Source organism: Patella vulgata, chromosome 1, assembly GCF_932274485.2.
Source record: "Patella vulgata chromosome 1, xgPatVulg1.2, whole genome shotgun sequence".
Classification (NCBI taxonomy): Eukaryota; Metazoa; Mollusca; class Gastropoda; family Patellidae; genus Patella; species Patella vulgata.
The window spans coordinates 25,941,181-25,960,233 of NC_065879.2; the positions used below are offsets into that span (position 1 = coordinate 25,941,181).

At 31.1% G+C, this 19,053-nt stretch overlaps 1 protein-coding gene across 5 annotated transcripts in view; it reads left to right on the forward strand.

Moving 5' to 3' along the window:
- Positions 1 to 19,053, forward strand: part of LOC126808618 (FK506-binding protein 15) — a 60,507-nt gene that overhangs the window by 20,252 nt on the left and 21,202 nt on the right. For 4 of the 5 annotated variants that reach the window (XM_050533477.2, XM_050533479.2, XM_050533478.2 and 1 more), the window contains exons 18-38: positions 16 to 118; positions 4,432 to 4,603; positions 5,528 to 5,664; positions 6,214 to 6,297; positions 7,283 to 7,354; positions 7,744 to 7,896; positions 8,726 to 8,818; positions 9,220 to 9,390; positions 9,591 to 9,698; positions 10,168 to 10,315; positions 10,436 to 10,531; positions 11,316 to 11,420; positions 13,077 to 13,178; positions 13,647 to 13,739; positions 14,414 to 14,485; positions 15,219 to 15,329; positions 16,737 to 16,841; positions 17,087 to 17,176; positions 17,441 to 17,512; positions 17,946 to 18,056; positions 18,847 to 18,951. In XM_050533477.2, the coding sequence (XP_050389434.1) occupies positions 16 to 118; positions 4,432 to 4,603; positions 5,528 to 5,664; positions 6,214 to 6,297; positions 7,283 to 7,354; positions 7,744 to 7,896; positions 8,726 to 8,818; positions 9,220 to 9,390; positions 9,591 to 9,698; positions 10,168 to 10,315; positions 10,436 to 10,531; positions 11,316 to 11,420; positions 13,077 to 13,178; positions 13,647 to 13,739; positions 14,414 to 14,485; positions 15,219 to 15,329; positions 16,737 to 16,841; positions 17,087 to 17,176; positions 17,441 to 17,512; positions 17,946 to 18,056; positions 18,847 to 18,951 (2,303 nt within the window). The remainder of the gene's footprint in view (positions 1 to 15; positions 119 to 4,431; positions 4,604 to 5,527; positions 5,665 to 6,213; positions 6,298 to 7,282; positions 7,355 to 7,743; positions 7,897 to 8,725; positions 8,819 to 9,219; positions 9,391 to 9,590; positions 9,699 to 10,167; positions 10,316 to 10,435; positions 10,532 to 11,315; positions 11,421 to 13,076; positions 13,179 to 13,646; positions 13,740 to 14,413; positions 14,486 to 15,218; positions 15,330 to 16,736; positions 16,842 to 17,086; positions 17,177 to 17,440; positions 17,513 to 17,945; positions 18,057 to 18,846; positions 18,952 to 19,053) is intronic. The other variant, XM_056098304.1, reaches the window with a different exon arrangement.

The window sequence follows — 19,053 nt, forward strand, 5'->3', positions numbered from 1 at the left end:
TTATTTATTTTACAGGTTTGTAGAACAGAGTAACACATTATTAGAAGAACGCAATGAAGGTTATAAACATTCAGCACATCAATCACAGGCCAAAGTTCTAGAATTAGAACAACAAAAGGTACATATTTTAATTATACTTTAATATATCTTATTTAGATTTTAAAAAAATAATATATTAGTATAGATAAATCAAGCAAGCAACTTAGCGTCTGGTTTGCATAGCACTTTTATTTTGGAAACTCTGAAGACTTGTGCTGCCTCTTTTCTTCTTAACTGTATTGATTTTTATACGCCCACATTTTCATGTGGTCGTATACAATTTGTTTGTGGGCACTCTACAGGTCAGAGTTTTTATCTGATTTTGATGAAACTTGAAATATAGGTCTATCTCCCAAACACCTTGGTTCCTTTTGATATTGGCATGTATCAGACTATAACTTCATGGATTTTACGAAAAATCACATTTTTAGCTTGTGGACAGTCTAGAGGTCACAAGTTTGATCTGATTATAATGGAACTTGAAATGCATGTTTATAACCCAAAGATCTTGGTTCCTTTCGATATTCAAGCATATCGGATCGTAACTTCCTGGCCTCTGATTGTATGAAAAATCGCGTTTTTAGCTTGTGGTCCCCCTAGAGGTCACAATTATTATCCGATTTAAAAAAAAAAAACGTTCGAAAATTTCACTGTTACTCCGTTATGATGGTTGAGTTTAAATTTTGTGAAAATCGGACCGAAACTGCCAGACAAAATGGACGCCCCTCGTACACAAATAGTGTAAAAAAAATGGTACATGTATATCAAGGTTGTGGACTTTCTAGAGGTCACAATTTTGATCCGATTTTGATGAAACTTGAAATACATGTTTACAACCCAAATATCTTGGTACCCGTTTTTTATATTTGCCCATGCCAGATCGTAACTTCCTGAATTATGGCCCTTGATTGTACCGAAAATTGCGTCTTTAGCTTGTGGTCCCCCAAGAGGTCACAATATTTATCAGATTTAAAAAAACATTTGAATATATCACTGTTACATACTAATTATGGTTGAGTTCGAATTTCGTGAAAATCCGACAAAAACTGCCAGACAAAATGGCTGCCCCTCGTATGCAAATAGTGTAAAAAATATGGTATATTAAGGTTGTGGACCCTCTAGAGGCCACAATTATTTTGATCCGATTTTGATGAAACTTTAAATTTATATTTATATCACAAAGATCTTGGTTCCTTGTAATAATCACGTATATCTGAACGTAACTTCCTGGATTATGGTCCCCGATTGTTCGTAAAATTGCATTTTTAGCTTGTGGACCAGCTTGAAGTCACAATTTGTATTCAATTTTAAAACAACGTTTAAATATATCACCATTACATATCAATAATAAAAATCGGATCGAAACTGCCCAACAAAATGTTCGCTCCTTGTATGCAAATAGTGTAAAAGTATGTAATACCAAGGTTGTGGAACCTCTAGGGGTCATAATTTTTATCTGATTTTGATGAAACTTAAAATATGTTTATATCCCAAAGATCTAGGTTTCTGTAGATATTCATGCATATCGGACCGTAACTTCCTGGATTATGGCCCCTGATGGTACGAAAAATTGCTTCTTTTTTTTGAGCTTGTTCTCTGTCCATCTCTTGCAAAATGTGGGCATATCTTGCATGGCAATTTAACCGCTTGTTGTTTTTTTTACTGAGGATGTGATTCAACCAGATTCTTTTTTTTTTTTAGCTTAATTTAAGAATGTGTTTGTATTCAAGCAAAATTTATACGCATGATTGAAACACTAAAGGCTTACTCCAAAGTTATAAGATGTATTGCTAAAAGGTGTAAACATAAAATTGTATGATGATAATTAGAGAGATACATTTATAGTATACTGGATAAAGTTGTACTCTAAATTTTGTTTAGTGGATTAGTTCATTCCACCAAAATCTACCAATAATACAAATTCAGTGTTATTTCTCTATCCAATTTAACTGAAAACAACTGACTGGAACCAGGAACTTTGATAGAGAATATTAATATTGATTAATGAGATGTAGATTTGTAATACATGTATTACTAGAATGAGTAGATTTGTGCCATTTACTAAACTCTATTTATGTTTTCTTTGATTGGCATTTAGTAATTGAACATATTAAACACAAGGTACAATTTTATGGATACACAATTACTGAGTTTGATACTAAGCGACGTTTCGACAAGGATATTCTCGTCTTTATCAAGCAAATGATACAAATAATATGTGAATTGTGGGCAAATATATATATATACAGAATGTGCAACAAACATAATAATCAAATGCAATTAATTATGTTAACATTGATTTTTATTGCTGAGAATTTTAATATAATGAATGTAAATATTAAGTGGAAAAGAAAAGCTCACAGAATCAGATGCTATGTAATAAGTTGGTAACCCAGTATAATAGTTTAAGAATTATCCTGTTTGTTTTGATTAAGGGAAATAAATTTTATAAGCATAATTTCAATCAGTAATATTCTACATCACGTGTCCTGCACAAAAAAAGGCTGAACCCCTGCTCTTGCTAATCTCAAAAAAACAAAATAATCAAAACCAGGCTGTCGAAATATTGAAGTGACAGGTCTGATGTGATCGACAGGGGAATGTCCTTGGTTTTGTAAGAATTGTAAATATAGAATTAATTAAATGTAATTTGAAAACATAACCATGCTCCAAGAACAAAACATATAGGGGCGTACATATGGGGGGGGAAAATAGTTGGTCGCAAAATGAGTGCAGTCGGTCGCAAAATTATGCATGGGCGACTAAATGAATTAATAACGTAAACAATGTCAAAATAGAAGGAAAAAATCGCAAATAATGTATTTGCGTGAATCCATTCACCTAATTTGCATATGTCATGCTACTCACACAAAACTAGAGTATAAAATAACCCTGTCAAATTATTATGTTTGAAAAAATGTTTTTCACTCTTTTTCTGTTGTGAGTAATATTGGTCTAAGAAAAAATTCCCTCCCCAGGCAGAATAATAGTCGGTCTCAAAATAAGTGCTCACTGCAGTTGGTCTCAGACTAAATGAATTAATGAGGTAAACAAACAAGGCCAAAAAAGAAGGAAAAATCCCAAATACTTAATATTACATGTATTTGCGTGAATCCGTGTACCAAAATTGCAACAGTATATTAGTATACAATAGCGTAGTCAACTTCCCATGTTTCAAGAGATGGACAGAAAACGAGCTAAAAAAACATGATTTTTTGCACAATAAGGGAACATAATCTAGGAAGCTATGGTCCGATATGCACAAATATCAAAATGGATTGAAATCTCTGGGATATATGGGATATAAACATATATTTAAAGTTTCATCCAAATCAGATAAAAATTGTGACTACTAGAGGGTCCACAACCTTGGTATTACATTCTTTTACATTATTTGCGTACAAGGATCAGCCATCTTGTTGGGCAGTTTCAGGCCGCTATTTACGAAATTCGAACTCAATCATTATCAGGGTGTAACGGTGATATATTTAAATTGGTCCAAAACCTTGATATTACATACTTTAACACTATTTGTGTACCTAGAGCAGCCATTTTGTCCAGCAGTTTTGGTTCGATTTTCACGAAATTTAAACTCGATCATCATTATGGTGTAACAGTGATATATTTGAACGCTTTTTAAATTAGATCAAAATTGTGACTTCTTGAGGGACAGCAAGCTAAAAATGCGATTTTTCTTACAATCAGGAAATTACGGTCCGATATGTGCAAATATCGAAAGAAATAGATCTTTGGGTTATAAACATATTTCAAGTTTCATCTAAATCGGATAACAATTGTGACCTCTAGAGGGTTCACAAGCTAAAACGTGATTTTTCGAACAATCGGGGGCCATAATCCTGGAAGTTAAGTTCCGATATGCGCGATTATCAAAAGGAACAGAGATCTTTGTAATGTAAACATACATTTCAAGTTTTATCAAAATCAAATTAAAATTGCTACTTCATTGAGGTGTAACGGTTTTTAAAATTGAATCCAAATGTGGGCGTATAAAAATCTTTAAATTATGAAATGTTAAGGCTCCTGTCTGACTGCATCACTCGTATTAGAGGCATGCATCAGTCGGTCGCATTTTTGGCTAAACACCTCCCAAAACCCCCCAAACAAAATCGCTATGTACGCCCCTGAAAACATATTCAGAGTTGTGTTTTTGGACCTAGATCTTTTTTATATAAATCACATGGGGGGGGGGGGGGGGTGATCCAGCGCAGAGTATGTAGAATGTTTCCAAGTGTCCATACTCTCTTTAAGTTATTTTATGAGCTCTAGCCATTAGCTGTTGAACACATAAAGTAACACTATGTTAGTCTCAAAATGTGAGAACTACAGATTCACTCAGACTCTAAATTCTAATGTATTTCTTGTCTTTTCCAGGTTCAGTTGGCAACTGATCTTAGTGCTTCCACAGCTCAACTTAGTACCATACAACTGGAACTTGCCAATTCACGAAAAAAAGAAGCAGAACTTATACAAAAAATCCAATCAACAACAGATACTTCATCACATTCAGCTGAAGAAAGAGAAAGATTAAGATTACAACACTCAGGTTAGATGATGGAAATAATTTTACACAAGTTTAAAGGAGCTAAATCACTAATTTTTGGGAACTAGAAATTGACACAAATGGGTCGCAACGCATATATATAATAATGTAATATGAATGTATATAAACTGATTTACATTTAGTCGTTTCAGTTTTTACTCTGATTTCAAATCAGTTATGTGAGAAGTCTCAATCGAATGGCAATCTCTATAGCGTCTGGTTATTCCAATCTATACCGGTAGTATTTATTGCACATGCTTTCCAGATAAGAATATAGTGTCACTGTTTGACATGACTTGTGGAATATGTCTAGCCTCGTTCTTCTAGTCCCTTGTTATAAATGGCACTGAAACGTATTCTGGTACAAGATTCGTGTACCAATGGTAAAATGTTTATTTTGTCTTAGATATTGGATATCACAAGCCCACCTTTTCCTGGTAAGATCTCAACATCAATGTTGATTTAAATTGACAAATAATTTGTGATTTCAATGTTGAAGCCTGTGGATGATATTGATTAAAGACTAAGCTACTTTAAATCCTAGTTTCTGCTGGTTTTGAGTAATGCTGGCGAGTCTCTTCATATAACATGTTACATATTTACATTGCCTAACAGTTGTTATTTAATTAGAGAAAATTTTCCACCTTTTTAATGCAATTGAAAGATGATATTTGAAAACCTCTAAAATATTGCAAAAATAATGCATGGAAAAGATTTGTCTTTAGAGCATTCATAAACTCCCAGCTGTTTGCCTGTCAGCTTTCTTATTTATTTTTCAATATTATCTATTCTTATCTAGTATATTGAAAATATACACCAATCTATTATTAATAAGTTCCAAGACTTGATGTTGAAAATGTGTTACATGAGCTTACTCAGTAAGAGGAATTTTTTGATATTTATTCATATGATGATATTTTCAAATAGAGGATGAAAGAAAAATAACTGAATTAAACAGTGCTTTACGAGAAGAAAAGCAACATAGAAAAACTTTAGAGAGTGCTCATAATCAATTACAAGAAGAATTTGCTGATATAAAAACATCGAAAGAAAATATGGAAAGGGTAAATATTTCCAATCTTATCACTGAAATTCTTACAGTATCAAGTTGTTTATCACTGAATTCCTTACAGAGCATTACCAAGTTGTTTATCACTGAAATCCATACACTACAGCTGTGCATTTGCCAAACAGTTTATCACTAAAATCCTTACTTACAGCTGTACATTTACCAAACAGTTTATCACTGAAAACCTTACAGCTGTGCGTTTACCAAAATGTTTATAAGTTGTTTATATAACTGAAATCCTTAGTTTATGAAGTGATTTGGTGCAATTCATAGAGAATGTTGTCAACAGATATTGGTTATATTCTCTTGCAGTCTCTACATTACGTTCCAAGTCCTGGTCACTGCAGACTCATATTGTAAAGACTAGTCAGAATCACTTTAATTACCACCCAGAATAGTTTGGCTTTTTAAATTTGCTAAAATTATGAAATGTTCAAATAGAAATAAGCATCACCTGTGACAGCTATTTGCGTGTAGTAGAGAGATTGACTCTATGGAATTACCGCAGTCATGTATAAATGGATTTTTTTCTATTTAATTTAAGGGTTTAGCTGACAGAAAAAGAAAAGTAGCAGCAGAAAGAAAAAAGATGGAGGATGAAATGGAAGAGATGAAAACAAATCTTGAAGTAAAAAAATATTTCTTTTAATTATTTTTATACACCCACATTAAAGGTCACCGGAAAAGCATCAATTTTTTTTTAAATAATGCAAGTAATTATGTCAACATATCCTTTCCATAAGTATAAACCGAACCCGAATGTCAATATTACCTGCAACAGGTAAATTTCAACATTAGTAATTTCCGCCATTCTTCGTGGGCAGTCGTAACTTTCCGTAAATAAACAATCTGTGACGTCATTTTAGTCCTTCTGCTCATATTCTAGTCTATATTTCTATATGCAGGACTAAAATGACGTCATGGATTGCTTATTGACGGAAAGTTACGACTACCCACGGAAAACGGCGGAAATTTAAAAAAATTATGAACCTTTTCCGGTGACCTTTAAATGTGTGTATACTGTCATCATCTGCATCCATCGCTCCCTTACAATACTCAGAGTACCGGTTCATCTGGTCATCATAAAACTCTATCAAAATTCAACATGTTTTGCTATCAAAATTTTGCCCACTTGGTTCAGAGTTATGGAATCTTGTGTACGTGATACAGGAGTGTTCATTAAGATATAAGAAAAAGCTGTATGGAATATATCAGGATTTCGGATCATGAATTTTGTGTTTCATGAACTTGATACAGGGCAATGTTCTCAAATCAAAATTTAAAAACTTCTTTATTGGGGGAAAAGAAATAACCATATTAAATTTCAAAATCTTTGGATCAGAAATTTTAATTTTTCAAGCTTGTGACAGGGTTCATAATGAATTTTTAAAGAATTTGCTCTATGAGATTTGTTGACAATGATTTAAGAGCTAGCACAGACAATTTTGCTGCTGGTGGGCATATTAAGGCGACATTGCAGTATTTTCACAATTCTATCAATACTATTGTAATGCTTTTGTTGTCCCTGTAAACTTTCCCAGATAATCTACTATGGGGTCTTAAATCTGGATATTAATTATTTGTTTACATAATTTTTTTTCTTCCTTTAACAGCAAGAAATCCAAACGTTGCGAGATAAATTACGCAAACAGAAAACGTCAACAGATGTAGCCAGTTCTGATAAGGTAACTAATATTATATTTATAACCAACTGTCTTTTATTTGTGTCCATAAATACGGATATAGATTTCTCAGGGAGAGACAGGCAAACAGACTTTTCTCACCTCACGAATTCAAACAGTGTATTATGGAAAGGAAAATCCTGTTAATTCCATTCAATAATGTATCATGCCCTCAGTACCATAAATGCATTAGATACTTCATGGTCAGTGATTTGAAAATCAATAGAATTATTCATGGCCACACAAGGCAAGTTCTGAGAGATTTGAGTTGAAGGTCTTTGGGGGATGTGTAAACTAAACTAACTAATCACTATGCTGTTGCACTTCCATGTATTGACGTGTTCTAGAAAGAAAAAAAGTAGATGAATGTTTGATTATTTTGTATTTATCAGTTGTCACGTATAGAAGCAGAACTTGAAGAAGAATGGAAGCAGAAGAGTGATAAAATGTTGTCAGCAGCAAATGAGAAACATACTAGAGCTCTTGAATTAGTGAAGGAAGAAACCGATGAACTCAAAGCAAAATTAAAAGAAGCAGAAGTCAGAGTATGTTGACCTAATTTATCATTTAAAAATGAATCCTTGGATTGATGACAACTGTCCATAAAAAATATATCTTAGTTATACTAATTCTTAGAGTTAGCTTATGACCAGTTGTGTGTTCAAATGACTGTAATTGCGTTGGCAGATTTTGATGCATTTGTTACCGGTATCACAATGACAGGAACTGTTTGATTTGTGTCAAAAATAAAATCTTTGATTTTATTGAATTGTATAGGTTATTTTTTCTTGTCAGAATGATGCTTTCTTTTCTCTGTTAAAGTTGCAATTTCATATTTTTAAGTTAAATTTTTAAAATTTATTAAAATAAAGCCTTAAAATAGATGGTATCTATAAACAGTCCTACCTTGTTAAAGAATAATCCTATTAATCCTATAATTCACTATTGCCAGTTGAGTAATTGGCAAAAGTATCATTTTCATCTTCAAATTCCAACGTTTGAAGATAACTACTCCATGGTGGAGAATAGAAAACAAGGGAGGTAATTGGGGGGTAATTGTGTTATTATTTCCGGTGTAAATGAGTTTTAAGTGTGAGAATGACACCTATGATCGTATAATAGTGAGTTGACAACCTATTGAGCAAAAGACATAGAAATAATTATGTTTTGACTTTCTTAGAAAATATGAAATTGTAACTTTAATTAGAAATTCTCTTAATTAGAACACATATTATAAACCGGTAGTTGATAACATGCAGATCATAAAGGAAAGGCTTTGTTTTATTTATAGTAATACAATTATAGTAATACAATTATAGTACATTGTGTAGTTTAGTAGTCATCGTGATTATATCACATATTATATTTAAACAGATCCAATCATTAAAGGCAGCAGGCAATACAAGTGATGAGAAGATTAACGAATTAGAAGATGAAATAGAAGAATTAGAAGCTTATAAAGATAAGGTTAGTTCCTGGTGGAACTTTCATCTGTGTTGTATTCCATATTATTTCCATACTACAGATTGTACACTAAAAGTACTGTGATATTATTAGATTATCTGTAGACTTTACTGATGCTGCATATAAATCAACTTTCTGTTTGTCAGATATTTATCTAGCAATATATAAAACACTATCTATATCACTTTCCTACCCGTGGTACAAAAATCTAGGAAAATAACTTGGATACAGACTAGAGATACACTTGTCCGTTTTCATTAGCCTTGTTGATTTAGACCGCATTTCATACATTCTTTCACGCATATGCCTTTTTTGATTTTATAGTATACATTACATTGTAGAGCAGGAAAATATAGAGAAAATGTATATTTTACAGAATAACCATAATTATGTTTGTGTTTCAGTATGATAATTTAAGAAACCAGGCATCAGCTATGAAAGAAAAATATGAAGACAGAATAAATGATTTAGAGGAAGAAAATGATAGACTGACAGAAAAAATGGAAGAATTAGAAGAAAAATTAAGTGATGCTGCTTCAGGTGGTGGACCACCATCTGGAGATTTAGTAAATGAGGTAGTTGAGGATTCTTTTTACCATCTTCACAAGTACAACTAAAAATGTCTTCTAGAAAAAGTGCTCAGTTAAGAAACGCATGTCTGTGTCTAATTTCGGTTTTGTCAGTGCTTATGCCCTGGTGTCATTCTGTCAGGCACAAAATTTCCCCCGTCTAGCTTTAGAAACAGTGTGACATTCCACTTTATTTTTATTTTAAGGTCAAGAAAATAATGAACAATGTTTATCGAGGTTTGCGTGACGATTTTGAAACTGACGAATCATATAAAGGATCAGAAGTTTTATCTTCTATATTAGGCACCATAAAGGTAAGGTACCTCATTTCAGATTAATATTTTTTGTTATGTAAAGTTATATTTCCAGTCTTATTGTGTGACCTTTAAAGCCTGTGAATGCAATACAGGACAAAGTTTCCAGTGGAATTTATAAATTGTTGGTGCTTACTCTATTGAAGTTTTCGATAAGTGATTCATGACAGAATTCTAGAAATAATATTTTGAAACACTGTGAGATTGCTACTTAGTCCGAAATTACCTAGTTCATGTAGAGTGAATGTTAAACCACATTTCTGTCTTTCTCTTTAGCCAAGCACATCTAAGTGTGTTATTGAACTCCTGTTGCATGAATCAATGACAGACCTTATGATCAAAAGCACACACTTTAAACCTCTCAGCTACTCAATATAGACAAAACTGAATAAAAAGATTACATTTTAATTAGATTAGATACAAGTAGTGTCTATATACTCCGACTAACTGATTAATTTTTCATTTGTAGACAACAACCCTTGAATTAGTTAAAAAACAAGAAGAGAAAAAAGAAGAAAATGCAAAGGATGATGATAGTGAAGAGGATGATGAAGATGAGATTGATGGAGAGAAAGAAAAAGCAGAAAGTGAACAAACCAGAACAGAACAAAAACCAGGTAGGATATGATCAGTAGGGAATATGTCTGTTTGCTTCCTTTGTTAGGTCATCTTTCAACTTGTATTGTATACATAATCTTTTATAGATACTTTCTGATATTTGTTGGGTTTTTTTCTAGTTGTGGAAGAAACCATGACATCTGATGATGTAATAGTTGTAGAATCTGTCGCTAAAACTACAGCAGCTCCCCCTACTGAAAAAAACCCTGTTACACGTAAGTTACACTTAGTCATACATTTACACATCATGTTACTATCAATCACCACATGTTGTCTTTGTTTATTTCTTTGATTGATGGGGAGTTGAATGACCGAATGGTTAGAGTGTGCACGCTGAATCATATTTAAGGTCTGTCATTGAGTCAGCTGGCATGGTTTCAATTCCCTGGTTGTACGTGACAAGGAGTAGGGTCACCTGTCCAACCTCATAGGTTTTCTCCGGGTCCTCCGGTTTCCTCCCACTGCTAAAGACCCCTACGCACAGGAGAATTATTGAAATAAAATTGAACCATATGCTAGTCCCGAAATGACCTAGTTTGTGTTGAGTGGGCACTAAATCTCAATTCTCTCTCTCCCCCCCCCCCCCCTCTCTCTCTGTGATCATAGTCTATATTTGGTGTTTACCATTAGTGCTACAATGAAATCACCCCTTGTTTATCTTTTATCACAAACTGTTATATATGTTACAGTGTTTCCCGTTTTTTTCAAAATATATCAATGTGACAAGGATTATAGCCACTAACATTAGACAATTGTAATCATAAAGTAATTGCAAGTCATTTACTCATGTATACACTTTTCCTTGGTATTAATTATTTCAAGATCAACCCATCCATTTATCAATCGATTCATTCTTTCATCATCAACCCATTCTTTCAATCATTAATTCATTCATTAATTCATTCACCAATCAAATCATCCACATCTTCACACAAAATGAAACAGAATGTGTTGAATACCATTCTGCAAAGACTTTACATCAGCGTATTGTATTTGTAGCTGCAAAATTTATGCCTAAAAAAGATCATCCTACAGGAGATAAAGGAAACAGAATTTATTCTGAGAAACTTGATAAACTTAATAAGCCTGATAAACATGCTCCTGGTAAGCCATATACATTGGTTGCATGGTTCTTATATATTCTATACTAAACAACACTAAACAACTTATAAATACTGTATATTTATTTTATATAGCATGGGCTTAGAGGAGATTTTAATAAGTTTAAAATAGGTTCTTGTAGCCATATTATATCCTGTACTATTACTGACAGCTAGCTATAAAACATGCTTTGAAAGGAATGTAGAACTAGAAGAAAATTGGCTTTTTAACATATTTCTTTCATTAACACCCCTGTAAAGGTTTATATTACTCCTAACATCACCCCATGCTGCCTTTTGAGTACAGGTAATCAAATGTAAAAACCACGTTTTCTCATGTGATAAACATTTTAGTCTCTTGTTTGAAAAATAGTTTTTGAGAAAAATGCATGGGTTTTTGTGGAATCTTTGGTTAACAGCCTGGAGCTCTGATATCTTAACACAAATCCAATTATGTTTTGCTGAAAAGTTACCTGAAATACTGCTATTGGTAGATGGTACATATGTGGTAATAAAAGTCTGTTTGTAGAGTAAAAAAGTTTAGTAATTAAAATGAACGCATATCTTAAGTTAGAATTCATCAAATTTTGGACAAAATATATTTTTTAGTAAAAATATGCTTGTTTGTGTATGAGCTTTTTGTTAACCATTTTTGCAGTCATAGGAGGCATTAATTTAAAAACACATTAAAGTGGGTAGTAGAAAAAGTGGACATATTCCATTACTTACAGTACTTGATTTACTAATATACTGTGTACTTATTAAATATTCTGTGTACTTATATATTCTGTGTTTATAACTTGTTTATGCATTATACTAATTAAGCATAGCTTTTTGAGAATATATTTCCACTTGGATTTAATCAGATCTTAAATAATACATTGAGCTATTTCTTTGTTTCGAAATAATGAAACATATTTATATAGAATGACTTTAAAGGAGCAGTCTCAGTTTTCACTGTGTCTGTGGGAGCTGGGTTGGGGATTAAGTGTAAATATCAAATCTATCTAACTAAGCGTTATAGACAGGATTTATCCAGACACAAGGTGATTTTTAATCAACTGAACATTGGTATATCTTTGAAAATGCATCAGATAGTGTATGGGGTTTTAAGAGCCTTTCACACTGTGTTAACCAGTTTTATTCACTGAAATGTATTTGGGATTTCTGCTTTAAATTAGATTTGATATTAGATTTGCTATGTACCTATTTGGAACTTGTAGTTTGAGATTAAATTAAATTAAATATCTTGTAATTGGTATATTTTTATACATAATATATAACACATGGTTTTTTTTTACCATATGCCAGGTTTATATAAAAATCATAGATAATAATGATTTTATCCAAATCTTTATAAATCTAAAATATATAAATACAACCACTAACACTAACGCCAGTTGGTTTAAATGTAAAATATATAAACTATTGTTTATAGTACCAATAACACCATTTGCAGTTGGTTTTAAATGTAAAATATAGAAACTATTGTTTATAGCACCAGTAACACCAGTTGGTTTTAAATGTAAAATATAGAAACTATTGTTTATAATACCAGTAACACCAGTTGGTTTTAAATGTAAAATATATAAACTATTGTTTATAATACCAGTAACACCAGTTGGTTTTAAATGTAAAATATATAAACTATTGTTTATAGTACCAATAACACCAGTTGGTTTTAAAGAAGAGCATGGTTATATAACAGGTGATAAAGGAAATCGTATTTATTCCGAAAAACTTGATCAGCTTCATTCTTCAGGTAAACTATAAAATTAGGAAAGTATAAGCTTGAGACTTCATGCTGTAAAAAAACACCTCAATATTTATTCAGTTAAAGAACATTACATAACTATTGTATCTGTACAAGACACCTTATTTTGGCCAGTATTGGTCTAAAACCTTGAACTTTGCAACTCGATTATCAAAGGTAGACATTTTAGCTTAAAAAGCGCAAGATTGGTATTCACGACGATCAAGGAATCTGATAGGCTCACAAGTTGGGCTTGTACCCAATCGAAATTAGTGCTGAAATATGTAGGGTATTACTTGACGGCCTTGATAAGATGTACGTAGTTAAAGCGAGATCAAACCTTCTATTGAAGATGTACAAATATATGCCCCTTTGCCTTCTTACTCAACATCTGAAATTTAATTTTACTATCACTGAAATATCTTAGTTGTTGAAATCAAATTTAATAAAGTAAACAATTTTCTCTCACAATATCAGCCCAACCTGTAACAGAAACTATTGGTAAAGTTGAATCGAGTCAAGTTCATGGCAGTCCACCAAAATCTAAAAATAATGATCAGTCAAAACCAGGTACTTGATATGCTCTTTATAACCAGATGGAAAGCTGTAGTGTCTCACTGAGTATTGTTCATGGCTCACTCACCAGAAGGTCCCTGGTTCGTTAAGAAAAGTCATTGTTCAAAACAAATTTCCCTTACACTTTGCATGACATATGCCCATCTTCATTATGCATGCTTTGATTTGTTGCCAAAAAATAGTATGTAAATTACATTTCATTTCCTTTTATTTCCATTCCATTTAACTTCAATTGCTTACAAGTTGTAACAGTGAAATGTGTTAATCAGAAAGACTAGGCTAATTCTGAGCTAATTTCCTGCACATCAGCATCATGTACATACCACTATTATTATAGTGTATTGTCAATATAACTGGAGGTTGATTCCATCTTTGTACAATAAATAATATTTAAAGCTTGATACAGAAGTATAATAGCAGTTATTAGCTGGAAATATGAAACAAAATAATGAGTGCTATTGAGTGTTGTAAAATGAGTGATCATACCCCTGTCAATATATATTAATATATTTATGGAATGGTAGTTGCAACTTTGATTTCAGAAATCTGTATTCATCTGTAAAAGTTATTATTTATCTCATGTTAATGCAGCTATTATTTGATAACCCTAAAATATATAAGATTTTTAAGGAATTTTAACAATGTGTTTTAACTTTTTAAAATACTAGCTATTGTAGAGGAATCTTTTGGTAAATCTGAAGCTATGACTTTAGAAGCTGGTTCATCTAACAGAAAACCAGGTACATATAGACTAGTAATATACATGTTAGTAAATCAATGGTGATTCAATAACTTTATGATGCATTGTACATAGTTAATATCTTTACAATGGGGATATACAGTGTATCGTATATTAAAGAGAATTTGGAGGTTATGATAAATTTGTGAAAAAAAGAAAATATTTATTTGATGTGATTTAACTATACACTTACATTGTGCCGGTTTAAATTAGATTGTATATTAAATCTCAAACAACCCATCGCCAAGACATAAGTTTATATATTTTGAATGATATTTTACAAATCATATAAACTTTTTAGTGGTTTTTAATTGGTTTCACAAATGCTCACTCAGATAACTTACCCTGAAGTTGGTCAGTGCTTGGATTTTCAGTAATTATTAGATTCTAAGCTTACCATATTTTCAAATGTATAGACCGCAGGGGTGTATAAGATGTGGCGTGAATTTGTCTGGTGTGTTTTTATATAAAATTATTCAAAATTTATTACAGTTCTTTTCATAATGAGAGTGATAGTCTTGAGAGTTGTATTATCTTGTGTTACCATGACAATAAAATGAGTATTTATCAAATGTTCGGAGGGTTATTGTACATGTAGTTTGGATATACGTGTGTAAAATTAAATTTTTATTGTAAACAAATGTTAATTGGTCTGGATTTATAGTCTTGTTTACTTTTAAACTATAAAAGTTTAGTAATCTATTGATTATTGATGGAACATTTTTATTACTCAGTAAAACCAGCTAAAGTAACACCTACAAAAGATCATCCTACAGGAGATAAAGGAAACAGAATTTATTCTGAAAATCTTGATAAACTTAATAAACCTGATAAACATGCTCCTGGTAAGATACCTATTTAGATTTAAAATATTTATAGCGTACTAACACTATATAGACAAACATGTAGTGCTATAAGACAATACCCCAGAGACATATTTGTGCTGTATACTTATACCCTAGAGATGTAGTTGTAGTCGTATAAAATAATAATTTGGAGACATACTTGTACTATACATTAATACTACTTTAGAGATGTACTTGTAGTCCTATAGAATAATACTATACAGACATATATACCTGTAGTGCTATAAAATATTACTATAGAAACATACTTGTGCTATACTAATACTGTAGAGATGTACTTGTAGTCCTATAGAATAATACTATACAGACATATATACCTGTAGTGCTATAAAATAATACTATAGAAACATACTTGTGCTATACTAATACTGTAGAGATGTACTTGTAGTGCTTATATCAACACTGGAGACACATATTATACCTGTCATCACATTGATATTTGTAGTGCTACAAAATGATACTATATACAGACATACATTTACTTACAGTAAATGATATTTTATTACATAGTACAATGTAGTACATTGCGCAAAATTTAAATAAACAGACCATTTCATTCTGTAACCTCCCACACGAAACAGAACAGAGTTAATGTAAAAATACTTACAGATCCTACTGTTGTGAAGATGAATTAAACGAAATGTAAGCTAAATAATACAAAACCTATGTTTTAAGTTTTTTAATCAGATCACATACATACAGACATGCTTGTTGTCAGTATACTAGTACTGTAGATACATATACTTGTAGACCTATAAAATGATAATGTAGAGACATACATGCAATGCTAAATACTAACACATAGAGACATATATGATATATACTTGTAGTTATTAATACATAGAGACATTCAAGTTTGTAGTGCTATAGCCTATAAAATGGTACAATACAGACATAAGGTGCTTGTAGTGATATACTAACACATAGAAGAGACATACATGTAAATACAAAATACTAACAAAGGGACATATTTGTAGGGCTATTATATACTAATACATAGATATATACTTGTCATGTTAAATGCTATATATTAATACATAGAAATTAAAGAAAAACTGAGTACTTTAGTTTACCCTCGAATAGGTTTCACTGTAACTATTAGAAGTTCCTTAAATTTTTAAGTGACTAAGCTCATTCAGACTTAAGAACTAAAAACTTTGTATTTAGATTTCTTTCTATTTCTATTTTATTTTCTCAAATTGGTTGTTGTAATTTCTTTTCTTCAGAAATCTATAATATATAAAACAACCTGTAATCAAATAAAGAATTTAGTGAATTCAATTTCTGATAAAATATATGTGTACTTTGACAAAACTTTAACTACTCCTTATGTACCAATAACACCAGTTGGTTTAAAATGTAAAATATATAAACTATTCCTTATAGTGCCAATAACACCAGTTGGTTTTAAAGAAGAACATGGTTATATAACAGGTGATAAAGGAAATCGCATATATTCCGAAAAACTCGATCAATCATCCCCTTCTTCAGGTATTAATATACATCATAAATATATAAAAGACTGTTAATAGATTTGAAAATAAAGCAGTTATTTACAATGAATTCAAAACATAACTTATTTTCTTAAAAGTCAATTAGGCTTATAAATTCCAAGTATGGATCGAAAGATTAAATATCTTTACTGTAAGAATATGTTTGGATGGTATATATTAATGTTATATTCCTTAAAATCAATTAAGGAAAATATCATAGTTCTCTTATTATTATAAAATCAGCTCAGCCAGTTACAGAGACTATTGGTAAAACTGAAACAAGTCATGTGCATGCCAGTCCACCAAAATCTAAAAATAATGAAACTAAACCAGGTAATTAATCTTGTTTAGTTTCCAGTAGTTAATAAGAGAATTAAATTAAAGTCAGTCATATTAAACACTCTAATGTTTTTCTAAATGAAAGTCAAATTTTCCTCAGAAAATTATCCACTGAATGATTTTGAACCATGTTCATTTGTACTGGTACATGTACATCATTACCAGAGCTTATTACTATTTATGGAAGTTGAATTCAATGTCTGTTGAGCATAAATACTGTGTAGTTTATCTCTTGTGTTTGACCTTTTTAAAATACAGCTATTGTGGAAGAATCTTTTAGTAAATCAGACTCTTCGACATTAGAAGCTGGTTCATCTAACAGAAAACCAGGTTTGTAGACTTTTAAATTACCAACCATTTAAGATAAGTTTTTCCAACAGCATAGAAATTGTAAGAAAAAATGTTCCACAAAACAAACAATAAAAATTACAAAGAAAACAAACAAAGTGGCAACACAAATTCTGAATTCCAGAATGAATCAAAAGCTGATAAATGAACCAGGAACATCTGATTCACAGATGAACCAATTTCAGGTGTTTGGTGCACCAGTCTTTCCATGTAAATGTTTTACAGCAGAGGGTATATATTAAAGATGTCATTGAAGAGGGGTTTCACATACATGTAGGTTATGTCTGTTAACCTGTTCCTGTTCAGGATCTTTCCTGAATAAAAATATTGTTTTAAAAATCATTTACAGATAAATAAAGAATTCATAATGTCGAACACACTTGTCTATTTACTTGTCTATTAACTTATTTCACAGTTAAGCCACCTAAAGTAACGCCCCAAAAAGATCATCCTACAGGAGATAAAGGAAACAGAATTTATTCAGAAAAACTTGATAAATTTAAGAAACCTGATAAACATGCTCCTGGTAAGATATATATCTTATACCCTAATTAAAGAGCTTACTAATTATAATAATAAAGTAGACCTTATTCTTAAGAGGTTTTCTTGTGTATTCGTCATATACTAATTATAATTTATTGCAAGGAAATACATGTATACAACAGTTGTATCTAATTTGTTGCTTGGGATATTTGTTTGCATCAATTTATTCCAAGTTGTCATGTAACTTAAATCAACTTTCTCCCGCTAGAATATTTCTGATCTTACTTATAGTCATATGGATTTTATGTACAGAGATAATTATTCTTTGACCTTTACACTATAGTATGGGCAGTTGTAAATATATTCTCCTACAGATCTGAAAGAACCTTTTTATACCTGTTATCATACAAAAAACATCTTAAATTCTTCTTCTGAAAGAACTATTTTTCTTTTCTTTCATCTGAAAAACAAAACAACAGCCTTTTATTTCCTTCATAATATGACAATTAAGTATTATGTTTATGAGTACATGTATATATAATATATATTTCTATTTATTTGTAATATTTGTTTAAATTAAAACAATGGTTTACAGAACAGATAGCACCAGTTGGTTATAGATATAAAATATATATAAGCTATTGTTTATTAAATGTAAAATATATGAATATTGTTTATAATACCAGTAACACCAGTTGGTTTTAAATGTAGAATATATAAACTATTGTTTATAACACCAGTTGGTTTTAAATGTAAAATATATAAACTATTGTTTATAACACCAGTAACACCAGTTGGTTTTAAATGTAAAATATATAAACTTTTGTTTATAGTACCAATAACACCAGTTGGTTTTAAAGAAGAGCATGGTCATATAACAGGTGATAAAGGAAATCGTATTTATTCCGAAAAACTTGATCAATCATCCCCTTCTTCAGGTATTAATATACATCATAAATATATAAAAAGACTGTTAAAAGATTTGAAAATAAAGCAGTTATTTGATAAAATTCAAAACATAACTTATTTTCTTGAAAGCT